The 22244-nt window shown below is 48.5% G+C and overlaps 1 protein-coding gene across 1 annotated transcript; it reads left to right on the top strand.

Moving 5' to 3' along the window:
* Positions 1-3410: 3410 nt before the first annotated feature.
* On the top strand, positions 3411-21834 carry LOC119453288 (chaoptin). Its single transcript, XM_037715317.2, has 5 exons — positions 3411-4034; positions 7487-10507; positions 17883-18036; positions 18589-18874; positions 20915-21834. The coding sequence occupies exons 1-5, from the start codon at positions 3991-3993 to the stop codon at positions 21208-21210; spliced, it is 3801 nt and encodes a 1266-aa protein (XP_037571245.1). The 5' UTR covers positions 3411-3990; the 3' UTR covers positions 21211-21834.
* Positions 21835-22244: the final 410 nt, after the last annotated feature.

Below are 22244 nucleotides of genomic sequence, written 5' to 3'. Positions count from 1 at the left end.
CTATTATAGCATTCTTCCGGAACTTCACCCAGCTTGCTGTATGTCTTATGTCTCATGTATATAACCTCCTAAGAACCCGTGTACAATACATTGCACATTGCGTTCAACATTGTTTCGAAATTCGCTCGGAAGTGATTCCGCAAAATATTCATTCTGGATATGAAGTACGGTGCATCTGTAACTGCAAAAACGTGGTTTACCCATATTCTTGTCATCTGCTTTCGAGAAATTTGACACTGAAGTGATCTAGACCTCTGTGTCGTCCCACACAGCCGAAAGACACCTTGAGGTGTGTTTCGAAATCCCCGAAATCGCGTGAAAATACCGAACGCGGAAGAAACATGGCAATGTACTACACGTAGCTTCATCGTCATATCCGCGTTTAAGTAATGAAATGCAGTTTTTACCATAGCAAACTTAAGGAGATGATGGATATGATAATTTTTTTCACGCACAAGGAGACTGACTGTGGCACTTACATTTCAAAAGAAATTTTTTTTCAAGCTCGTAACATAACAGTAGACAATAAAAACCTCATTGAACATCGGTTATATCCCATAGGGTCTCGGGAGGATATGTAGCGCTTTTCAATAAACCTCTCTTACTCAAACTTCGGTCACATGACATCTGCCGCGGGGTATGTGCCGCCCTTCAATAAACATTGGTGACTGGGTATGTCTCACTTGGTATGTGCCACCTTTCATAATAATCATTACATAAAAGATATCAATTACCCATTAATAACCATTCGATAGATTGCTAACAGCATTAAAGCCGCCAATCATCTCTAAAGGATGAATGCACCACCAAGTGTTTTTTACGCTATCTAAAATTTCAGATGTTAATTACACAGCTGTTAGAAACCGAAACAAGCCCATCCGAAATTTAGGGGAGGTGTTTCAGTAATGGCGGCCACCAGGTTCGCCAAATTTACGGCGACACTTTTTAATGCGATATAGCATTCCTTATGAATTTACCCAGTTCTCGGTACGTCTGGATGTCCGCGCCTAACCTCTTTCACGCCAGCTTGTCTCACTGGGCATATATGTCCCTGCGTATGTGCCACTATAGATGCGCGTCGCTTTTCATAATTATAATATCAAAGACATCATCACCAATTACGTACCTACCAAATTGCTAATCGCAATAAAGTCACCTCTCATCTCTAAAGGATATAGATGCGCCGCCCCTTTTTAGTGACACTATACTTCAAATTCAAGGTTGCCGTCTTTGGTGGCGCCAGCTACTGCTCGTAGCATGGCTAACAAATTGAAATCACAAAATGCGCGAAAAGACACAGAATGCATTTAAAAAAAGACACGAAAAGCATTGGTAATAAGAATTCTGCGCACTATTCTGGAAGCCTACCCGCCGTGATGCGTAGAGACTTTGGCATTGTGTTTCTAAGCCCGAGGTCGCGGTATCGAATCCCGGACGCGGCGGTCACTGTTCAGATAGGAGCGAAATGCAAAAAAGACCGTGTACCATGCACTAGGTGCACTTTATGAACCCCAGGTGGTCAAAATTAATCCGGGGTCCCCCACAACGGCGTGCCTCATAATCATGTCGTGATTTTAGCACGTTAAACCCCCACAATCTATTCGCTTTTTTTATTATTTTAGTCCAGGAAGCCACAATAGAACGGCAGGAGAATGCGCGAAAACCTGTATAAGGGTTTCTAAGCGCTAAGATAATAGGTGCTCAAGTGCATCAACGCTCAAGACGACCTTTTTTTTATTTTCTGGCATAGTTTTAATGAGCGTTTACCGCTTTTTGGTGACACTGGCTTTCTGTGCCACCAAGACCACAGAAAGCTCCGACATAGTACGAACGCATACAAAGTTGTGCACACAAGTTCAAGGCCGGTATAACGTTAAACTATTCCGATCAGTTTCTTTTTTATTCCAAATCCGCTATTAGCCCTCCGTGATAGGTCAAAATGGCTCGGGCTCTGCCCATTTGAGCGTGGCGCCTGCCCATATGGGCTGGACTCGAGCCATTCTGACCTATCACGGAGAGCTAATAGCGGCCGGATTTGGAATAAAAAACTGATCGGGAATAGTTCAACGTTATACCGTTTCAGGGTGCCATAAAGACAGTGCAATAACACGTACAAAAATTTATGAACATGCGCCGTTACTTTAAACAAAGCAAGTAAGTTAAACTGTCTGAGAAAACGTACGTATGGTTAAGGTTCAAGAAATAGCTGTCGGCCCAGCAATTAAGGAGGGGTTCCATTTCAATATTAAACCATTGGACCTTTACTTTTCAGTATCCACAAGTTTTGGAAGCTGGACGTCACGAAGGTACCGACCACACCGTCATCAGATTGTTTGGGGGGGAAAATTGCTGTGACGATTTAGTGGAGTTCGTTGGGAAGATTTAGCGACGATTTAGTTGCTGTGGCGATTAACTGCCGTTACAGTTACTTTCTTCGCAAAATGTCGTTTTATGCATTGAAGCACAAAAGTAACTGGAACGCCCAATGCATTTCTCCGCAAAGTTCGGAAATAAATATCTCGAAACTGGTGCCATCCTGAGAATTCGTTCCAAGTGGAACCGCCTTGCGAACTCCACGGCTACAATTTGTAAATCGCAATATGGACCATAGGGTAATTAGTTTAAACTTATTTTTGTTAATTAGGTGATTATACGTTTCAATTTATTGTGCAAGTATTGTCCGCCTCTTCGAGTAGACCAGCTCATGAACCAGAATTGTGCTATCCGCCACAGGCAACCTGTAAAAAGTTTTGAAAGTGTCGGTGAAACGCCGTATATATATGAATGATCTTCCAAGCTGTCCCATACCCTTTCTACCTGTTTTATGTGACCGGCGTCCCACACATTATTTTTCCACTTTGACACTCCTAATGCTAACGCATTAAAAAAATTATACGCTGGCGTGAAGCGTGGGTTATGCCAGTCCAGTAAACCGAGGAACAGGAATTTCTCGTCAGGCAATTTGGCCAAGTGTCCAAGCTTCAGGTGTTACATTGCAGATATTATTGTTGTTGCTAAAACGAAGCGGTGAATGGCAAATTCTATACACAGTCACCTACATGTTTTTTTTTTTCTCCCTGTTTTTTGTAACATTTAGTTTTTTTTTCTGTACTGCTCTACAGTGTTGAACATTACGTATAGAACATCAACATAACACTTCTACATATATACTGCTACCACATGCAGCATCTCTGATGAAGCGATAGCACACAGAGAGAGGGCCACTGCGGTCTTTTTATTACGCGAAACTCGCGCTTTTAAAAATAGTAGCAGAGACGAGACTCTGCGGAGGGAATCCCCGCGAAGCACGTGGTCACGCCCCCCCCCCCCCCCCCACCTCTATACCTTCTACCTTCGCCAACATCATCCTAGTTTACTTTCAAAGCCAACAGACGACGCTCCGACGAGGCGGTGGCGGCCCGGGCGTTACCCGAAATAAACCGGCCACTACTTTCTTTGTTTCTTTTGCATCGCACCAGAGCGACGACTCGCAACGCAGTGACGACGAAGTCGTTGACGACGGCAAGGCACAACGTTTTGTTGTAACCATGTTCACGAACGGTCACTTAAGATACGACCCGCGCTACAGTAACGACGGCAGCCGGCGCAGACGAAGATCTACGCAGAACGTCATGTGAAGAAAAAACCCTTGTGCGGTGTGTAGCTTCGCTGAAACCTCGAGGGTTCACGCGGATGCTTTGATTCGAAAGCTGCATAGACGGAGGTGACGGTGATGGCTGCCTGGTGCCTGTTACGGTGGCATTCGGTGGGACGAAGAAGATGCACCGACTTGGCGTGACAGACGTGGGGTGTTCATTTGACCAGAAGCAAAATGGAGGCGGACCGTGGTCGCGAGTTTCGGAGCCTGTGCGAGACAGCGGTCTTGGTTCCGCGATAAGATTATACTGCCACTGTCTGTAGGACGTGAAGTTTGTGAAGTTTTCATGTAGGCTCCGTGATTCGGGGTCTCTTCCCTCGACTGCTGTCACGATGTACATTCCCACACTTTCCTGGCGAGGCCGCCTTCTGCTCGGGTAAGCACTTCGGCTGGCGACGGTCGTAGCATACGAGTAAGAAGTCCACTAGGGTGTGAAGCTGTGCTGTAATAGCGAAATCTTCGTATAGAATACAAATACACGGAAAATATTTGCTTGGATTGTCGAATAAAATACCGAATATATTTTATCTTACTCATAAATGCAGGTGAGTAACATGAATAGTGAATGAGAAAATAATCTGATTCTCACCCAGTATTCGTAGTAATGCATTCGCCTGGACAGCCTGTAAAAAGAGCACTAAGTGATATATCGTCATGAAATGAAGCCCCTTTTACTATATTGAGTTTCCGCATTCAAACACGTGTCATCTGGCTTCTGCTATTCCCTATCATGGTAAATCGAGAAGGTTATGTCACTAAGTGTCAACTTAAGTGGGCATTACATTTTGACAATTCAATAAATAATCAGAACCTTCAAATCAGAATTAGCAGAGCTAGATTTTATCCATCAGACCATGGTACGTTCGAAACTTCAGTTCCTTCGATATAGAAATACTGGTTGACTTGCAGCACACATACTGAATGTACAAGACCAGGGGGGCAAGAAGAGCTTATGAACTGCAATTCTGGACATACGAAATTAGTTAAAAAAGCAGTCGTTTCACATCTTTATAGGCAACGGCCCACAAAGAAGCCGCGACATGACAAGGTATAGGGGAAAGCTTGGTAGGAGCAAATCGACAAGCTAACAACAGAAAACGGCTTCCATGGAAGACTTATCACGTCAGCAGCAGAAAATGAAAATAATGAACACGACAGTTAGCACGAATCGGACAGCGAAATCGAAAGCGAAGGCCAACACCAAACGCGCAGTGGTTGAGTAGAACTTGTTGCTGGGCGAGTTGGGTGACATCTGAGGAAAGCATGGTTGCGCGAACGGAAAAGAAAGACTTGGTAAGGAAAGTAGGAAACGATAGGTCAGGCGCTGACCTATCGTGGTTCTCCCATAGATACGTGAAATTTCCCACAAACTTAGAAAAATCACCGCAAAACTGGAAGTATGTGCAGCCTTCACGGCATATCTGTAATTGAAAGGTACCCGCCGAGGTGGCTTGACGGCTATGGCTCTTGCGTTGCTGAACACGAAGACGCGGATTTGATCCCTAGCGACGACAGCGCCGCAATTCTATGGGGGCGGAATGCAAAAACATTCATGCGCCGTGCTTTTTGTGCACGATAAAGAACCCCAGGTGGTCAAAATAATCTAGAGCCCTCCACATATGGCGACCCCAATTAACCACTGTGATGTCTCGGATCGTTCATAATCATCATCAGCCTATATTTATGTCCACTGCATGACGAAGGCCTCTCCCTGCGATCTCCAATTATCCCTGTTTCGCGCTAGCCGATTCCAGCTTGCGTCTACAAATTTCGTAACTTTGTCACCCCACCTAGTGTTCTGCCGTCCTCGACTGCGCTTCCCTTCTCTTGGTATCCATTCTGTAACTCTAATGGTCCACCGGTAATCCATCCTACGCATTACATGGCCTGCCCAGCTCCATCTTTTTACGTTGTTCCGATCGTTAAACCCCACCAATTTTCAACTGAAAGGCTTACACTAGATCGCCAAACGGCACAAGGTTTGTTGAGGACACTTTCAAAGTAAAGCTTTTTAAGTAAAAGTATTTAATTTTTTCTTTTGTTGCTTGACCAAGTCAAAAACAAGTGACAACGCGGTCGCGTACCTAAGATTACTGTCTTCACTCTGCCGCTTTACCGGGAATCGAAATGACCACCTCGTGCTGAGAAGCACGGGTTTTTCGTATGTGATGCTACGGGCCTCGCAAGATTCCAAGTGTACGGTCATGTATGGAGGATCGATTGCTTCACTTCCGTCACTGCGACATATTCGCTGTAGATATGATTTCATTAGGAGTTTAAGTTCACAGATTTCCTTATTTCTGATCAACACACACTCCTGAAGCCCACAACCATACGGTTAATGTGTTGCCGAAAAACGTATATCCCTCTATCTTCTCTACCCTTTAACAATTTTCGACAGACGTCGCGAAAACATTGGTATGGCAGATACGGCAGTTAAAATACAACAAATGAAGGAAAATTCTACCGGCAGTTCAAGCGCATCAGTGTCTTGATGAAAGCACTGCAAGTTGAATAACGTTCTCATGAGGCCGTGTTTGATAGTCTGCACCTAGCGTCCCGCAAGTCCATTGCGCTGATGATAATGCGGGCAGGACGGATGATACAAAATTGCCCGGCTTGTAAAAAAAATGCTTGAATGCTTGCAAATTCAACGGGAGGCCGTTATCGCACACCACTTTTACTGGAATTCCAAATATGGCAAATAGGTGTTTCGGAGTACTTTTGTTGCTTCCACAAAACTGTTAAACTTTAATGTATCGGCTGGAATAGTCATCGACGAGCAAGTATGTCATTTTATGCAAGTTAAAGAATTCAACTGACACATATTTCGAAGGTCGTTTAGGGAAAGCTGTACCCATTATTCTCTAGTTGGTTTGATCTCTCAGGCTGCTGGAAAAATTTGTAACGCCAAAATGACACATACAATCTCAATCTTCATTCTTAGCCAGTACAGTGTTGTACTACTTTTCTTGTTGTTGTTGTTGTTGCAACAATGCATTGATGGGCAACATACAGGCGTTACAAAGCATCTTGCTCACAAGAGGCTGGAATCGCGAGGCATCTTCCATAAAATAGCTGGCAATCTGGAAGACACAACTCATTCTGGTATCGAAAATACGACTTCAGCAGTTGCCCACCTCTGTTAGACACTGGCCGATCATCACGAACATAGTTGATGGCTTTCGGAAGATTTGGATTTTTCACTGTCTCGTCATGAAGTTGCTGTAGTTTTGATCTCGGATTATTGATCAAAGTTACTACTTTGCTTGTTCCAAGTCTGACGTGTCGGCGTTGACTGAGGTGCCTGGTGACCCTCAAAGCGTGTCCGCCTCACTTCTCTGGAATATACACAAGGTGAACGCGTTACCTGTGAAGACGTAGAAGCAGACGTTGCAGTCATGGTGACATTCCATTAAAGTCATTTCTGCAAAGACCAGTCAGTGGCTCCATGAACTCCTCGCCAATGAAAAAATATTGCTTGCTTCTTCATTAGAAAATGTTAAAGAAAGTTTCTGCCTTTCTCCAACACCGGGGAGCGCCACCTCCACAAAGACATGGATTAGAGTCGACATTGAAAAAGTGTTCTCAAAAGCAGGCTGTTCTCGCACGTCTGCGAAAACGTCCACTCCAAACAACAGACGAAATTGTGGAACACTTCTGGTGTATTATATGTTGCGCGTCAACTATAACGTCACCTGTTTGCTTATTGATGGAACTGCCTTTTTTTAGTATCACCCTCTCCAACAACCTCTACTAATGGAAGATAAATATTATTATGTCATATTAAAATAATAAATAACTCGTTTTGTCTCCTTCTCTTTTCAGGACCTTTCCACTACTGGTATATCTCTGCACCGCAAACGCCCTAACTTGGCAACAACGGGACACGTCTCAAGACTCCGAAAGTAGTGCTCAACCTTGCGACTTCAACGCCTTGTGCACCTGCGACGACGACCGCATGAAAGCGTATTGCCATGCAGTCCCCTTGACGACACTTCCGGAAACGAGCGGATACGCTGACGTGACCATCGAAGGATGCACGTTGTTGAGGATACTCAGGAACTCCTCGTCTCTACGCCCTAGCAACGTCGTGTCCCTTCACGTAAATGACAACCAGCTCAGCCAGATCGAGGACGGCGCATTTGGGAGCGTGCCAAACTTGGCCAACTTGGATCTGAGCAGAAACCGATTGACGAACTTTCCTTCTGGAGCTGTGCTTTCGCTGACTCGTCTTCAGCGATTGGACCTGAGGTTCAACAGCATCGGTGAACTGGACGCGAAGGAGCTGGCCACGGTGGCACGCAGGCTCGTCAGCCTCAGAAGCCTTCATCTTTCCAGCAACGTCATAACGTCCGTCCACGACGCCATGTTTCACTATTTCGGCAACCTGACCATCCTTGACCTGGATAATAACAACATCCTCAGAATCGAGGGACGTCCATTCCCACCGTCCCTGGTGAGGCTGAACCTGACGGGGAACCTACTGGAACAGGTACCAGGAACCGCACTCGCCCAACTCAGGAATCTTTCTTACTTGCTCTTGGGCGACAACGCGATACAGCGATTGGATCCCAATTGGACTCTTCCCACGGAGCACCTGGACACCTTGAACCTCGGCCGAAACGTCATCTCCCAGCTACCTCCGAGAATGTTCCAGAATCAAAAGAAAGTCACGGTCCGCCATTTCGTGCTGGCCGACAACTACCACCGCTACGTGCCGCCAAACCTCTTCAGGACGTTGGCTCCGAGACACGTTTCCTTCTCGGTAAATCACATCGAGTCACTGCCCGAAGGGTTGTTTCAAGGCTTAGACGACGTCGTCATTCACTTGGACCTGGCCCACAACAAACTTCACGAGTTTCCCGGGACTATTGCGAAGCTGCGAAGGCTGCATACATTAAACATGCGCGACAACCAGTTGTCAGAGTTCGGCGAGTACGATCTTTTCTCGTGCAGGGTTAGCTTACGTGTGCTCGACATTTCGAACAACAATTTCGACGCAGTTCCCAAAATTGCGCTAAAATTCTTGTCGAGACTGAAGTCGTTAAACATGGCTGACAACGCTTTAACGTCCATAGAAAGGCAGGACTTCAAGCACGGTCTTGATGGGCTTCTGTCTTTAGATCTCAGCGGAAACAATATAGTGTACATTGAGGATCATGCCTTTGAAACGCTTTCAAAGTTGGCAGACCTGCGCCTCGCGTACAATCCCATAACAACACTAAATTTTAATTGGTTCCCCAAAGGATGCTCAAACTTAAAAGCCATCGATATTTCTGGAACTCGGCTTGTACCAGACACTGTAAACAGATTTCTTCAATCGTGTCAAAGAATTAACAGCCTCGACGCTACCTATGCCAGGTTACCAAATTTGGAAACGACAATATTGAACCAAATGAGTGAGCTTATCGCACTCAATGTGATGCAGAATGATTGGCGTTATGTTCCAAAGGATTTTCTGAATGGAATGGTTCAGACAAAATTGACTACAATAAAGATTAATCAAAACTACATAAGCGAGATACAGCCACGTACATTCAGCGATTTAGCACGCCTACAAGTCATCGACTTGTCTGCGAACGAAGTCACTCACCTTAAAACAAAGACATTTATAAACTTGCACAACCTCACGAAATTAAACTTGTCGCACAACAAGGTTTCAGTGATCGACGCAGGAGCGTTAACTGAGCTGCCTCGACTCAGGGATATCGACCTCAGTTTTAACAAGCTGTCAGATTTCAACGTGCAGTTTATTGTTAACCGGAACACGCACCACTTACTGCAGCTTAACCTTTCGCATAACAAAATCAGCCACCTCAGGCTAAGCAACGGAGCTGAGCATGTCATCCTCAACGTGACGTCCCTCGACCTCAGCCACAACCTCATCGAAAGCGTAGCCCGCCATTTTTTCTGGACAACACGACACAGCTTGACCTTTCTCAACTTGTCCCACAACTTCCTGTCAACCATGTCCGTCGAAGTCGCATCGGAGCTGCCGCGCGTCAAAGTTCTCGACTTGAGCCACAACCGAATCGCTCAACTTTCACCGAGGTCTTTTCAAGCGTCATCCGAGATCCACGTCCTGCTGCTCAGTCACAACCAGCTTTGCGCACTCCCCGAAGAGGCCTTCACGAGGATGGCTCACCTTCAAATCTTGGCTCTCGATAACAACTGTATCGCGTCACTACCGGAAGACGCATTCGAAGAGACGCCGCTCGTTCACCTCTCTCTGTCACACAACTGGCTTCCGAGGCCCTTCACCAAGGCGTTCGCGCCCGCTCGAACCACTTTGACGCATTTGGACTTGTCGCACAACCGGATCAAGCTCATCGCAGGGACCGAGTTCGATCACCTATTCAACCTCGAGAGCCTAAACCTGTCCTCCAACGAGATCATCATCCTTCCGGGCCAGGTCTTCGCAAACCTCAGCCGTATGGTGGTCTTGGACGTATCTCGAAACCCTCTGCTTCGAGTGGAGCCAGGATCTCTAAACCTGCCCGTAACCTCCCTTTCCCTAGACAACTGCAACCTCACCACTGTGCCGTACGTGAACGCGCCGAAGCTCGTTGAACTCTCGCTCAGCTTAAACTCGATCGCAAACTTTTCGGCTACGTCGTTCGCGAATCTGCGCATGCTCAGGAAGCTCGACCTCTCGTCCAACCACATTCGAGAGATAGACCCTGGATGGTGGGCTCACGTGACTGATTTGCGGAGCTTGGACGTTTCCAGAAATCCCATCAGATCGCTCGGAAGCGGAAGCTTCAGGCCCCTGAGCACGCTTCATCACCTCGACATCACGGGCCTCCAGCTGGACTTCCTTGATGCCCGCACATTGGACTCTCTCAAGTAAGGTCTGCCGCAGGACTTTCACCCCTCCTATTGTGCTCACCTCGTTCGTGTGCCCTTATGATGACGCTTACTGTAGTGCTTTATTGATGGATGGGCTACAGAGTTGGAGGAAGCTGCAGAGTAGAAGTACTTCCTGCAACTATGAGTTCTTCTAAGCACACTGGCAACAGTAATAAGCTGAATAAGAGGATCCGAAGTGCTCGATTTTTTTTTTGGTCACAACCATGTTAATGAACAGGTGATGAAGCCAGAGAAAGCCTAAAGAAAATTAATTGAAATTTTATTGATTGATACTTTTCGAAATTTAGAAATCAAAGTTGGCATATATAGTCTCGCTAGATAGTGGACGCATTGACAGCGATGCCCAAGGTTTAGTGTTGCGCTTGAAGTCCTCCGACTGTGTCCTCACTATACGCGGGTGCGACACGGCGCAACTCCTGCAGGGCAGAAGAAACAGCACCCTGGCAGCTAGCAGGCGTCTCACAACGTTGGCGTGATGAGAAGCCTTTCCAGGTGGCGTTGCAGGCATCGCACCCTGGATGGTGCACGAAATGGAGGAAAGCGTTGACGTTAGTCATCGCCCAATGAAAATTTGATTACGTTAGCTGGCGTTTACACTGTCCGTTTCGCTCATGGCCAGTGGCGCAGCTAGCGGCTCAGCAGGAACGCCAGTGTGCTTTAGTGCTCGTGCGCATCAGGTCAGCACAGACGATTTGCGCTTTCGTCACACAATCACGTGGCGCACGTATCACGTGCAAGTGTGCTCGCGCCTGTTTTCATTAGGCCGAGATGCAGCGATGAAAGAGGTGAATAATAGACAACCTGTACCGCTGTTGTTCGTTCGCGTCGTTATTCTGTTTGCATGGAATTCCATTCTTCCTTCGATAAACTAATGTCAGACACGCCTTCGTCGTCGTAACGTCACTGCGCCGACGTATCGCAGTGCACGCCGCCATATGTTGTCAACTTACACATAAACATTGCGTCAGACTACACGTTCCATAGTATAAGAATTTATGACGTCATCTGTGCGATCAAGACTTGCCTTAAGGCATAATGTATGGCGCGTATTATACGTGTGCTGTAAGGCCTGTGCTGTGCATCAATTCAAGCAGTGTTTTGTGGTATCCGTTGTCGTGTGCCCAGAGATCACAGTTGGTCGTGGCACTGTAGCGTAGGCAAACTTGCAGTAGGAGACGGGGGCGTTCCGCTAGCAAGCAGGTCCGTAGTATAAGTGATAGGCCTCTCGTCCCGTCGCTAGGAGGCTATATGAACACGTTGCAGCCAGAGGAAAGTGCGGTCAGTTTCGTGTACATGTAACAGCGGGTGTAGGGGCCACACCACCCTGACGCCTTATAATCACAACTTCCTCCGCCCTATTGAGACAATTGTACGCATCGCACTGTCCGCTTCACGAACGCTTCGCTTCACAAAGATTCCTACATTTGCGTTGGATCTGCATTAAGTTTGTTATTCTTGTTGACACGTGTTAGGCATTTATCCTAAAACGGTGTGCTCACACGTACGTGCGCGAGGCCGAACATGGATTAAAGGGGCCCTGAAACACTTCTTTGTATACATAGTAAGAAAATGTTGCCGACCCTTACAAGAGGCTCCTGTACTCCTGTGAACATGTGAGCCAAACATTATTGCACTGCATGCCGCAGGGAATTTACAATCTCGTGTCGAAAACAGAGAAATTGCTTGCTCTCGCTTCCACGATGTCGTCATGCAGCGTCATCGCAAGCTGCTGGACCTACGAACAGCTATTGGCTGATTTCACGATCGCGAGAACATTATCACTAATACACAATTGTTAATTTCGTGTTACATAAAGGAAACATGCGCATGCCTGCGATTTCAAAAAGACCGAAAAATCGTTTCATCTTTGCACTGCCGGTCGCACCCACGACAGTTGCGCGTAGCTGCGTCTGCTGCGCGTGGCGTCCGAGCTAGCTGCGGCGTGCTGAGTCATAGCCTCCTCGATAAACTCTGTGCCTGTCAAGACGCCGAGAGAACAATAGGGAGGCGCCGTCGGCAGAGTTGCAAACTGCCGCCGCTCATTTCGCTGAGGGCGCCACCGACGTAGAGTGCCGCCGCGTCTCCCGTCTGCGCGGCGGGCGCGACGCCGACTGTTTTAATTGCTGCGATGGTGGAACAACGATCCACTGGGTGACCAGAGCCTTGTTTATAACGCTGTAGAGCACCATGGTAGTGTCTCGAATACAGTCTGTGAAAGTGCGAGCGCACTTGCAGCAACTGCAGCGTCAAAGTGGATTTCGCGTCGCACGTAGCAAAAAAAAAAAAAAAGAAAAGAAAAGAAAAAAAAGAAAAAAAAAGCCCGAGTTTGTTTATTGTGGTTAATACGCTCTTAGTTATCGTAGTAAAGTGCAGAGAATACGCAAGTCGCAAGCGTTCTTACAGCTATATCTTGTCAAAAAAGTTGTCGCAGTTTCACCTGAAAGGCGAAGCATCAATTGCGATAGCAAATTTGGAGAGAGCTATACGGAGTAATGCTAGCAGCTTTATCAGCTGTATAAACTTGGACATGCAGCAGCACCGGCAACACGCAGAACTGTTGTCGACGCCGCCGGCGTTTTGCCCGCGTTCGCTCAAAATGCGTGCGGCGTTGGTGACTGTTGCCGGAGCCTCTGATATAAATAGGCACTTGGTGCCGCAGCTAAACGTCGCCTTCCTTCCCTGCCCCTCCCCCCCTCCCCCACAGCCGTTCGCGCGTCGGAAGAAGGTACGTTTACTCTACATATATGGTGATTGTAGAGGAGGAAAGAGACGCCTACTTCTGCAGCCCTTAAGGGAGCACAGCGCAGAACGCGCGTTTGTTCTCCGCCGTGCGTTCACTCCCCGTGAAAGCGCGCGTCCCTCGCGCTCTTTCACTCGCACATACAGCGTTCGGCGGCGCGCGGCGACGATTTCATCTCCATTGACGTCATACGGAACCTCACGGCGACGGCGACGGCAACGGCGACGGCGACGCCGACGGCAGAAATCTGCTTTTGAGTGTCCATATAATTGCTATCGCAATAAAACTGCTTGCGACGCTGCTCTATTCGCAACTCAAATGAACTGCAGGGGGCGCTGCGAAAACTGGCCGCGTCTGGCTACACTGTGCAACATGGCGGCTATACGGAGGTCCCCCCGTCGCCACAACCGCTGTGTTGGATGTACAGTACACTGTAGTTTGATTATTTTCGTGCAGTGTGATGCCGGTTTGCGCTGTTTTGTGGAAGGAAAGCGAGTAGCTTACGCCGGCCAAATCATTTTAGCCGATCTGAGAGAGGCACAGTGGGTAATGAGGCTGAAGTGGTCGCACGGTGTGTGCAAACATCTGGCGTGACAGCGGACCCGCACGAGATTCTGATTCTTGAACCCATTGGTCGTGGAACCGAAGTGCTCGTGCACTGTTGGATGGCCGGAAAAGTACAAGCACGTTTCTGCTGCTTTGAGTCACTGTTAAGGCGTGGATAGATAGTCCGGTGTTTCGAGCGTGCGAGACAGTGGCCGGCGAAGTTGGATACGTCACGCTGGCCTCGCCAGGATTGCCGAAATATTACAACCTGCTCAGTTTGGTACGTTTAACATGGCCCGCAGCAGCGCACCGACTTGCTCGATCAGCTGTTGCCGCTGTAAATGCGGATAAATGCGCAGCCGGCGCGCACTTTCTCATTGTTGTTGCCACATTTTCGTTCGACGAAGGCGCAAATGCACGCTCTTTTCAGTCCAGAGAGCAAGCGAACCTAAAATCAAGCTTTGCAGTTTATCGCCAGCATGCACTACGAATATGTGGCGAACCATTTTTTCTCTTGTAGAGAACAAAACGATAAATAAGAAACTGAAAGATCTGCTTACTACAATAAAAACACATTTGCACACCATGTACATGTATGGCTTGTGCTGCGTGGCCTGACCATGATTGATTACTCCCCGCTGTCTACGAACATGTCGCTTATGGCTGCTGTGTACTAATGAAATAAAACAAATGTATCTGTGCAAATTAATGTTAACTAAGCTACTGCATTATGAATCTAATTAATTTTTCGCGTTATTCTATAATTTACGTAGCCTGCACTTTAAGTGGCCAATACTGTGTTCACCTCTGAACTGCCAATTTCATTCAGACACTGATAAGAGATACAATTGCTTTGATAATTATGCATTTTCAAATGAGCGCCTACTAATTTGCACTAGTTACACGGGTAGCGTGTCCAGGTCGCAAGGAAGGCGTACCGCTATGCCATCCCATAGTTATTTTACACGCTGGCGCGTACATCTGTTTACATAGAACGATTTACCGACGTTACCCGGGAGTATCTGAAACTCCGATGTAACGATTTTCACTGATGTACCATACTCGGTAGTTCCACGTTGTGCGCCGCATGTATCCGATATAACAGCATTAATGAAGGAAAGCTTGAGTACCGCGGCGACATTTGCATCATAAACTGCATTACCACGCCGGCTATCACATGAAACTGCATGTTGCAGCAATACGCTGAACGTTACCACGATGGCAGTAACAACCTCAACGCAAACTTCCTGAAGTTCGCTATAGCGCTTTACTGCAAACTTAGTACAAGCAACAGTATCGCGTTCTCTTCACACAAACAACAAACCGAAACTCGACTGAAAAAAAAGTTGTCGCAGTTTCACCTGAAAGGTGAAGCATCAATTGCGATAGCAAATTTGAAGACAGCTATACGGAGTAATGATAGCAGCTTTATCAGCTGTATAAACTTGGACATGCAGCAGCACCGGCAACACGCAGAACTGTTGTCGACGCCGTCGGCGTTTTGCCCGCGTTCGCTCAAAATGCTTGCGGCGTTGGTGACTGTTGCCGGAGCCTCTGATATAAATAGGCACTTGGTGCCGCAGCTAAACGTCGCCTCCCTTCCCTCCCCCTCCCCCGCACGGCGTTTCGTGCGTCGGAAGAAGGCACGTTTGAGAGACGCCTACTTCTGCAGCCCTTAAGGGAGCACAGAGCAGAACGCGCGTTTGTTCTCCGCCGTGCGTTCACTCCCCATATATGATAAGTGGTTCTTGAGGGAAAGGGAAAGGTTGGCGCTATCTTCTGCAGCCCTTGAGGGAGCACGGCTCAGCACCAACGGGGAGGGGTAAGTGGGAGCGAAAGAAGGGATAGAGTGGAGTCGCCATGGCTGGGCGAAGCAAAACCGGCAGGCATAGGCGGCACGTATCAGGCCGAGATGGAAGGCCTTGGTGTGCTGCAGAGTCTGCAGGGGTGTTGTGCCAGGCCGGTCAGGCCCGGGGTGGGGTGGGAGGCCGTGAGGCCTTCCCGCTTGTAGAAATGTCCTTAGAGGCGTGCGGAGAGCCCTGACGACTCAAGGAACTCCACGACGCCTCGAAGTGCAGAAAGGTGGTGTCGGCCGGGGAAGAGGAGATCTTCCTCCTTGCCAGAGGGGAGGCCCAGGCGGCGGAACTCCTGCAGGAGTGGGCCCCGCTGCTGGAGGTACGCCGGGCAGGCCCGAGCGGCGACGATTTCATCTCCATTGACGTCATACGGAACCTCACGGCGACGGCGACGGCGACGGCTACGGCGACGGCGACGGCAGAAATTGGCTTTTGAGTGTCCATATAATTGCTATCGCAATAAAAAAAAGAACTTTCTCGAGCAAGACGTTGCGAACATAACAATTGCCGTTGTCGCAGCTTATGATAAGATTCGCAATCCATGTGGCTCTTCGACGCCGCAAAACTGCAAAGCGCAGCATAATTCCACGGCCGTGCGGAGTTTCGTTGATGGTGACGCGCACCCGATCGCAGTGCGAAGGCTACGGACGGAGCGTCTGCTCCGACGCTCCGACCTCCGTACGAGGTTTCCAGCGCTCGCCGCTAGGTGTCGCATGAATTGCTGGAGTCGCGAATAGTGAGCCGTCCTTCTTCTTCCTTCGCTCTTATAGTGAGCCGTCCTTCGGGCCTCGGCGCACGTTAATAGCATACTATTTATACGACTTTCAGACAAGTTTTCCCCAAGTTCTTTTGCACCAGATGAGTGTTGTGGCCGACGTCAATATTTATACCCAGAAACCTTTGCACTTTCTACCACGTCCGTGTGCCTTGGCGACCAGGAAAAATAGAAACAAATATTTGAGGACCTATAGAAAAAGTGCCGCATGCCTAGAATAAGCAATATGCGAGCAAATAATTTATTGCAAACGCTTTGTTGAACGATGCATGCAGCTCAGACATACAAAATCCCGAGATGCAAACAGTTCAGACATACAAAATCCCGAGGGCGCTTCTGTCACTATATATGCGTTGCTCGAAGCCACATATGTATCCACGTGAATAAGTTCACGGTGCTTTACCCGCACATGATGTCTGTGAAAGAGCGTGGCCTCTTCGAAGGTTTTTTTCTTTTTTTTCTTTTTTTTTTTAATAACGTGATCGCACGTCAAAAGCATCTAGCATCCCGGTCGCTCAGCGTTAAGCGCAGGTCCACGATCACCCAAGAAGGTTTAAAATGCGTGGACCGCACCAACGTTGCGAGGTTTGACCATACTGCACGAGAAAAACCGACAAAAACAATGCACCCGACTTGCGATCCCAGCGGAGGTAACGGAGAGACGGAGACGCGGGCACACGGCAGGAGCCATGAGCTAGTCAACGTCGGTGGCGGCATCTCTCGGTGGAAACGACCAATAGGGAGAGGGGAGAGCGACGGCCGATCGAGCTCCGTTTGACAGGCACAGAGTTATCGAGGAGGCTATGGCTGAGTAGCGTAGCCTACTGCAGTCGCCACGGGGTGGCGCGACGAGTCCTTTCGATTTCGCCACCGAGACACTCAACTTATGGAGGGGGCTTCGCCCCATTGGCTTCTCCGTTGTGTAACTTGCAGCGCTCTAGCGTAGACTAAACGAAAGAAAGCCAAGTATCGGTGTGATAACCCACATGAACTTGGATTTTAAAATTTTTTTACATTTTTTTTGCGGCACAAGATTCTGGGGAAGACGCCCTTTAATAACGAGGCCATTATATTATAAAAATGTTTCAGGGCCCCTTCAAAGGGGAAGGATTTTCGTGAGGTTGCTTCCGGCGAACATCCTATGCATATATATATCTAGCTGCATCCGTAAGTGCCTCTACGGCTACCTGTGGTACTAAGCCTTCGTAGGTGGCGAATCGCCCTTTCGAACGCAATGTGAATAACACCTAAAGGCGTACTGCAAGGAAATTTCACTTTGGCTAAATTTGTTATAGATGGGAAGTGATACCACCAAACTGCAGCGGAGGTGCGTTTGTAGTACACTGGCGGTGCAGTTGAAGATGCAACTGAAGATGATACGCCACCATGCGGGAGAAATAGGTGTGTTTTTGTTTTTTATTCGAAACACTACAGGAGCCTGCGCAGTGTTAAAACCAACACGTACTCGAGCGCGAGGGCGTTCCGACTCCAAGAGATCTTGCTCCAGGCCAAGGCTCTACAAACGCTCGTGGTGCACGTGGACGAGGCGACCCTCTCCTACCAAATCCAGTGGGCCTTCAGCAAGAAGGTGAGACGGTGCATCTAAGTGTCAGCCAAGGCTCTGAATCGCCACTAACAGTGGAAGTCTGCTTCAGATAAACTCGCTTACGATTATTGCATTGGTTTTCCTTTTCTGATTTTGTAAGAAGAGAACAGTAAAGCCACCAGACAGACACGACAGACAGACACGACAGACAGACACGACAGACAGACAAGACATACAGACAAGACATACAGACAAGACAGACAGACAAGACATACAGACAAGATAGATAGATAGATAGATAGATAGATAGATAGATAGATAGATAGATAGATAGATAGATAGATAGATAGATAGATAGATAGATAGATAGATAGATAGATAGATAGATAGATAGATAGATAGATAGATAGATAGATAGACAGACAGACTTGTAATCTGGCAGCCTCTCTTTGCTGTCGCACCCGTTGTCTACAAGCACGGCGATTGAAAACACACGGCATGATCGTGTGTTGGGTTGATTTCTTGGCTTCAATATAATTACGTCATCTATACCTCCTGGTTCTTTCCTTCCTCCATGCTTCTCATCGTGGGCAGATACGCGAGCTGAGCGTGAGCGGCTCCGAGCTGCGCTCGGTGGCGGCCGACGCCTTCGAAGGGCTGCACCCGCACGGTCCCTTCACGTTCCGGGTGCGGGAGTGCCCGCTCCTGGAGTCGCTGCCAGCCGGACTCCTGCGGAGGTGGGCCCAGATGCCCCGTCTCAGCGTCGACCTGTCGGACAACACCGCGCTCACGTCGTTCGTCGCGGGAGACGAAGAAGAGGCTCTCCAAGAGCTCGCCGACGGCAGCGCTCAGGAGCGACGGCCGTCTCACTACGTCAGCAGTAAGCTATATAGATGGCGCGCGTGTTTTATCGTCACCATTATGCGCCTACTTAATGGAAAACATTGTTTGTCCCATACCAGGTACATTTCGGTAGGTAGGCTTCCGTCTCGCGTCGTTTTGGGCCTCTTCAATTGCCTGTCCAATCGGATCGTACCTTGGTCTCCCAGAACAGCAGCCCTGTGCTCTAATTAGGCCACAATTTTAATGCGATTAACATTCTTTGCCTACATCAAGCGCTTGAATCTGTCGGTCTCTATACCTGCCTGTCTGTCTATTCTGTTACATCAACCCAGTGAACCAAGTTGTCTGTAGCTTGGCCTCGTGGTCGTGATGCCTTCGTGTTCGTTCCATCAATCGTCAATCAAGCTCCGGCATCCGACTCTTGTCATGTTGTCGTCATTACGCCATCGTAATAATACATAATGTCATCGTTCTTGCCATCCCATGGTGCCATCGTCATTTCAGAAACGTACGCCATCCGATTGTTGTCATATGCCAACGTCGTCGTTCGATCGACGTCATTCGTTCTTCGTCATTACATCGTAATCACGTCGCTGTCGTCATTCAAACACGAGTATACCCCAGCTTCGTCATGCCGTCGTCGTCATTGTCTCATTGTCATCCGTTCAGAAACGTCATCCTAGCTAAGGTCATCATACTGTTTTGGTCGTTCCACTGACGTCATTCTATCGTCATACCGTCATCGTCATGTTGTCAAGATTATGGCCGACCCTGGCGAGCGAGTGCATAGCAAAGTTGGCTTATCCCGGAGACAGTGCGCCGCATATAGCCGAAGCAGTCGAAATCTTAGACTGACCATTATAAATTCTTAATAAAGGCGTCTTCAGCAATAACGGTGTGTCGCTGCGTAGCTTGTATGCTAAGCACATTAACGTCGACATGTAGTCTTCGTGAGACGGGGTCTGCCGGATGTTTTTTTTTTTTTTTTTTCTCCTCCCCACTTTATTCTTTCCCCTTCAGTTTTCACTTGTTGTTGCAGCACCCTTACCGGTCATTCTTCGGGAGTCAACCATTACCGGTGTGGCCAGCACAATTCTCGTCCTCTACCTTTATTTCTTCCAACAACCACGAATTATTAGTCGCTTTTTTTTTCACAAACAGAATAAGCGCCACGGAAACGTAGCATGCCGTGCATTGTACCCATTCATTCTTGACGCGAAGGGGAAGGCGTTTCATGTGTAGGGGGTGATCGTCCCTATGATTCCCCTCCCCCCCCTCCCCCCTCCCCCCAATTCGGGACCGCAGCTGGCCCCCGACTCATCTTCACATTCAACCTTTCCCTACCATTCATGGCCTCTCCACTCTTTCGGGGTGCCGGTCTTTTGAAACTTTCTGTTATGTGGGAAGGGAAGGTTAGGGGGTAGTCAGAACACTTCGGAAAAGGGTGGGGGTGTTTGAACCCCCTCAATCCACCTTTCCGCCTACGTCCCCGGATGCAACCCAAAGAAGGTGCAAATATAGCGCAAGTCCCTAGCTGAAGCAACACACTAATTGCACGGCCGCTGGATAAGAAGAAAGCCTTTTTTTTTAATCCAGCGGCCGTGGTAATTGACTGACCACATGTTATGGATGATTTGCATTGACGTCACCGTGGCCGCCATCTAAAGGTATCTAGTACGCCGAGAAATTACGCAAAAAAGAAACGTGACAGCACGTCAGGCGCGCCTTGCACGCAGCGACAAATCGATAACAGTAGTAATCTGTTGAAGGACTGTCACTGTCAGAAAGCTAACAGATGTGCCCGTAATGATATGCTGAACTGACGTCACCGTGACAATCATGTTTGTGGAGTACGTAGCACCTGTTATGGTGGCTAAAACCTGTATGGAGGGGCTTTAACGGTGTCTAGAAGCATGGCTATGCAGCATCCGCGACGTCACGGGTAAACTATCTACATCAGTTCACGACGGCTTTTACAAATGAGGCTTTCTGGTGTCACTTCAGCGCTTCATGTATTTCTTATTTCACACCTAAAGGAGATAAACTGATTCCGCTGTATGTACTCACTGTTCTGCAGGCTCTTTCTCCCTACGAGGCACCCCATGGACTTGCGACTGCCGCTTGCTGTGGTTCCGGCATCGCCTGCTGCGACAGAGGCGCCACCTGTCCAAATCACCGGAGGCGACAAGAATCCACAGCGCCGAACCGCGATGCGCCGTTCCGGGGACTAGCGTCAAGACTGTCGCCATCAGCGAGCTTCGGCCCAATACTCCTCACTGTGCTGGGGACGCGAGTAGCAGCGGGAGTGTGGGTGCCGACTTCCTCGTGGTGCTCTACATCGTCATGGTCGTCGCAGTGCTACGTTTCGGCTGAACGTACTACGACGTTGTCGTGGCCTGTCTGGCCTCGACGTTGTCTTAGCCGTGTGCGTGGCCTCAACTATACCAGCAGTGAAGTGCCAGTGAAACGAGAATTTCGGGACTGAGGCAACCACTGCAGTGCTGAAACTGCGCGCGACAACAGCAGTACCGCGACAAACAATGAATGGAGGAAAGGTTTCAGTAGCACGCGCTGCGAATTTGCGGCTGCCAATTCGCCGCTCACATATTGATCGCACATGCGTCGAGCTTCAAACCCGACTCGGCACCGCGGCGTGCTAGAATGTAGGAGCGCATGCGCAGATGACCGCAACGCGAATAGCCATGGACAAAGCTCGGCTGGACGCATCTAGCTAGATGCGCCCATTTGTTATCGTTATCTTTGTTATCAAAATACCGCGCCATTTTCGTGGCCTCCCTACCGGTTGAGTTGCACAGTGCCGTAGCGCCTGGACAGCGCTGGTTCCGCCGTCCGGTGCCTAGCCACGCGAAATCTGTCCAGGACTCCTCTGGGACTAGTGCCCCTGGCTCCCTTTCTATTGACTGAGGCTGCGCGTCTTTGCCTCGCAGCGCAATTAAGACGAAAAAAAGGCAATAAATTGTACGACACACACTGAAAAATTCGTCCCTGACACGTCACTTCTTGTTTGGCTACAGTTCGTTCATGGCCTCCGAGATGTCCGCGCGACGGCTGAAGAAAACCTGCCGGCGCGCGCCTATCTCAGAGGCCATTGTTTGTTCGTGCTTCTAATACGCCATTATAAAGATGGCGCCCCTGATAAACCTCGCTGGATCTTTTTCATCTGACAGGGGCACGGCTGACTATTCTTGCCCGACCAGTTCGGTCCACGCGCTAGGGCATTAGCAAGCTAGTTCTTAGCAACTATTAAACGGGCACTATACTCGCGGACAACTTTCTGTGGCAATGAAGGGAAAGCTACGGGCGCGTGGCTGCTGCACATGTGTTACCGCGCCAAGTAGTCCGGCAGCGTTCTACAGTGCTTTTGGTTGCTCGGAACAGACGCTGAA

Source organism: Dermacentor silvarum, chromosome 5, assembly GCF_013339745.2.
Source record: "Dermacentor silvarum isolate Dsil-2018 chromosome 5, BIME_Dsil_1.4, whole genome shotgun sequence".
Lineage (NCBI taxonomy): Eukaryota > Metazoa > Arthropoda > Arachnida > Ixodida > Ixodidae > Dermacentor > Dermacentor silvarum.
The sequence above is the reverse complement of the archived record's forward strand: the minus strand, read 5'-3'. Positions and strand labels throughout refer to the sequence as shown.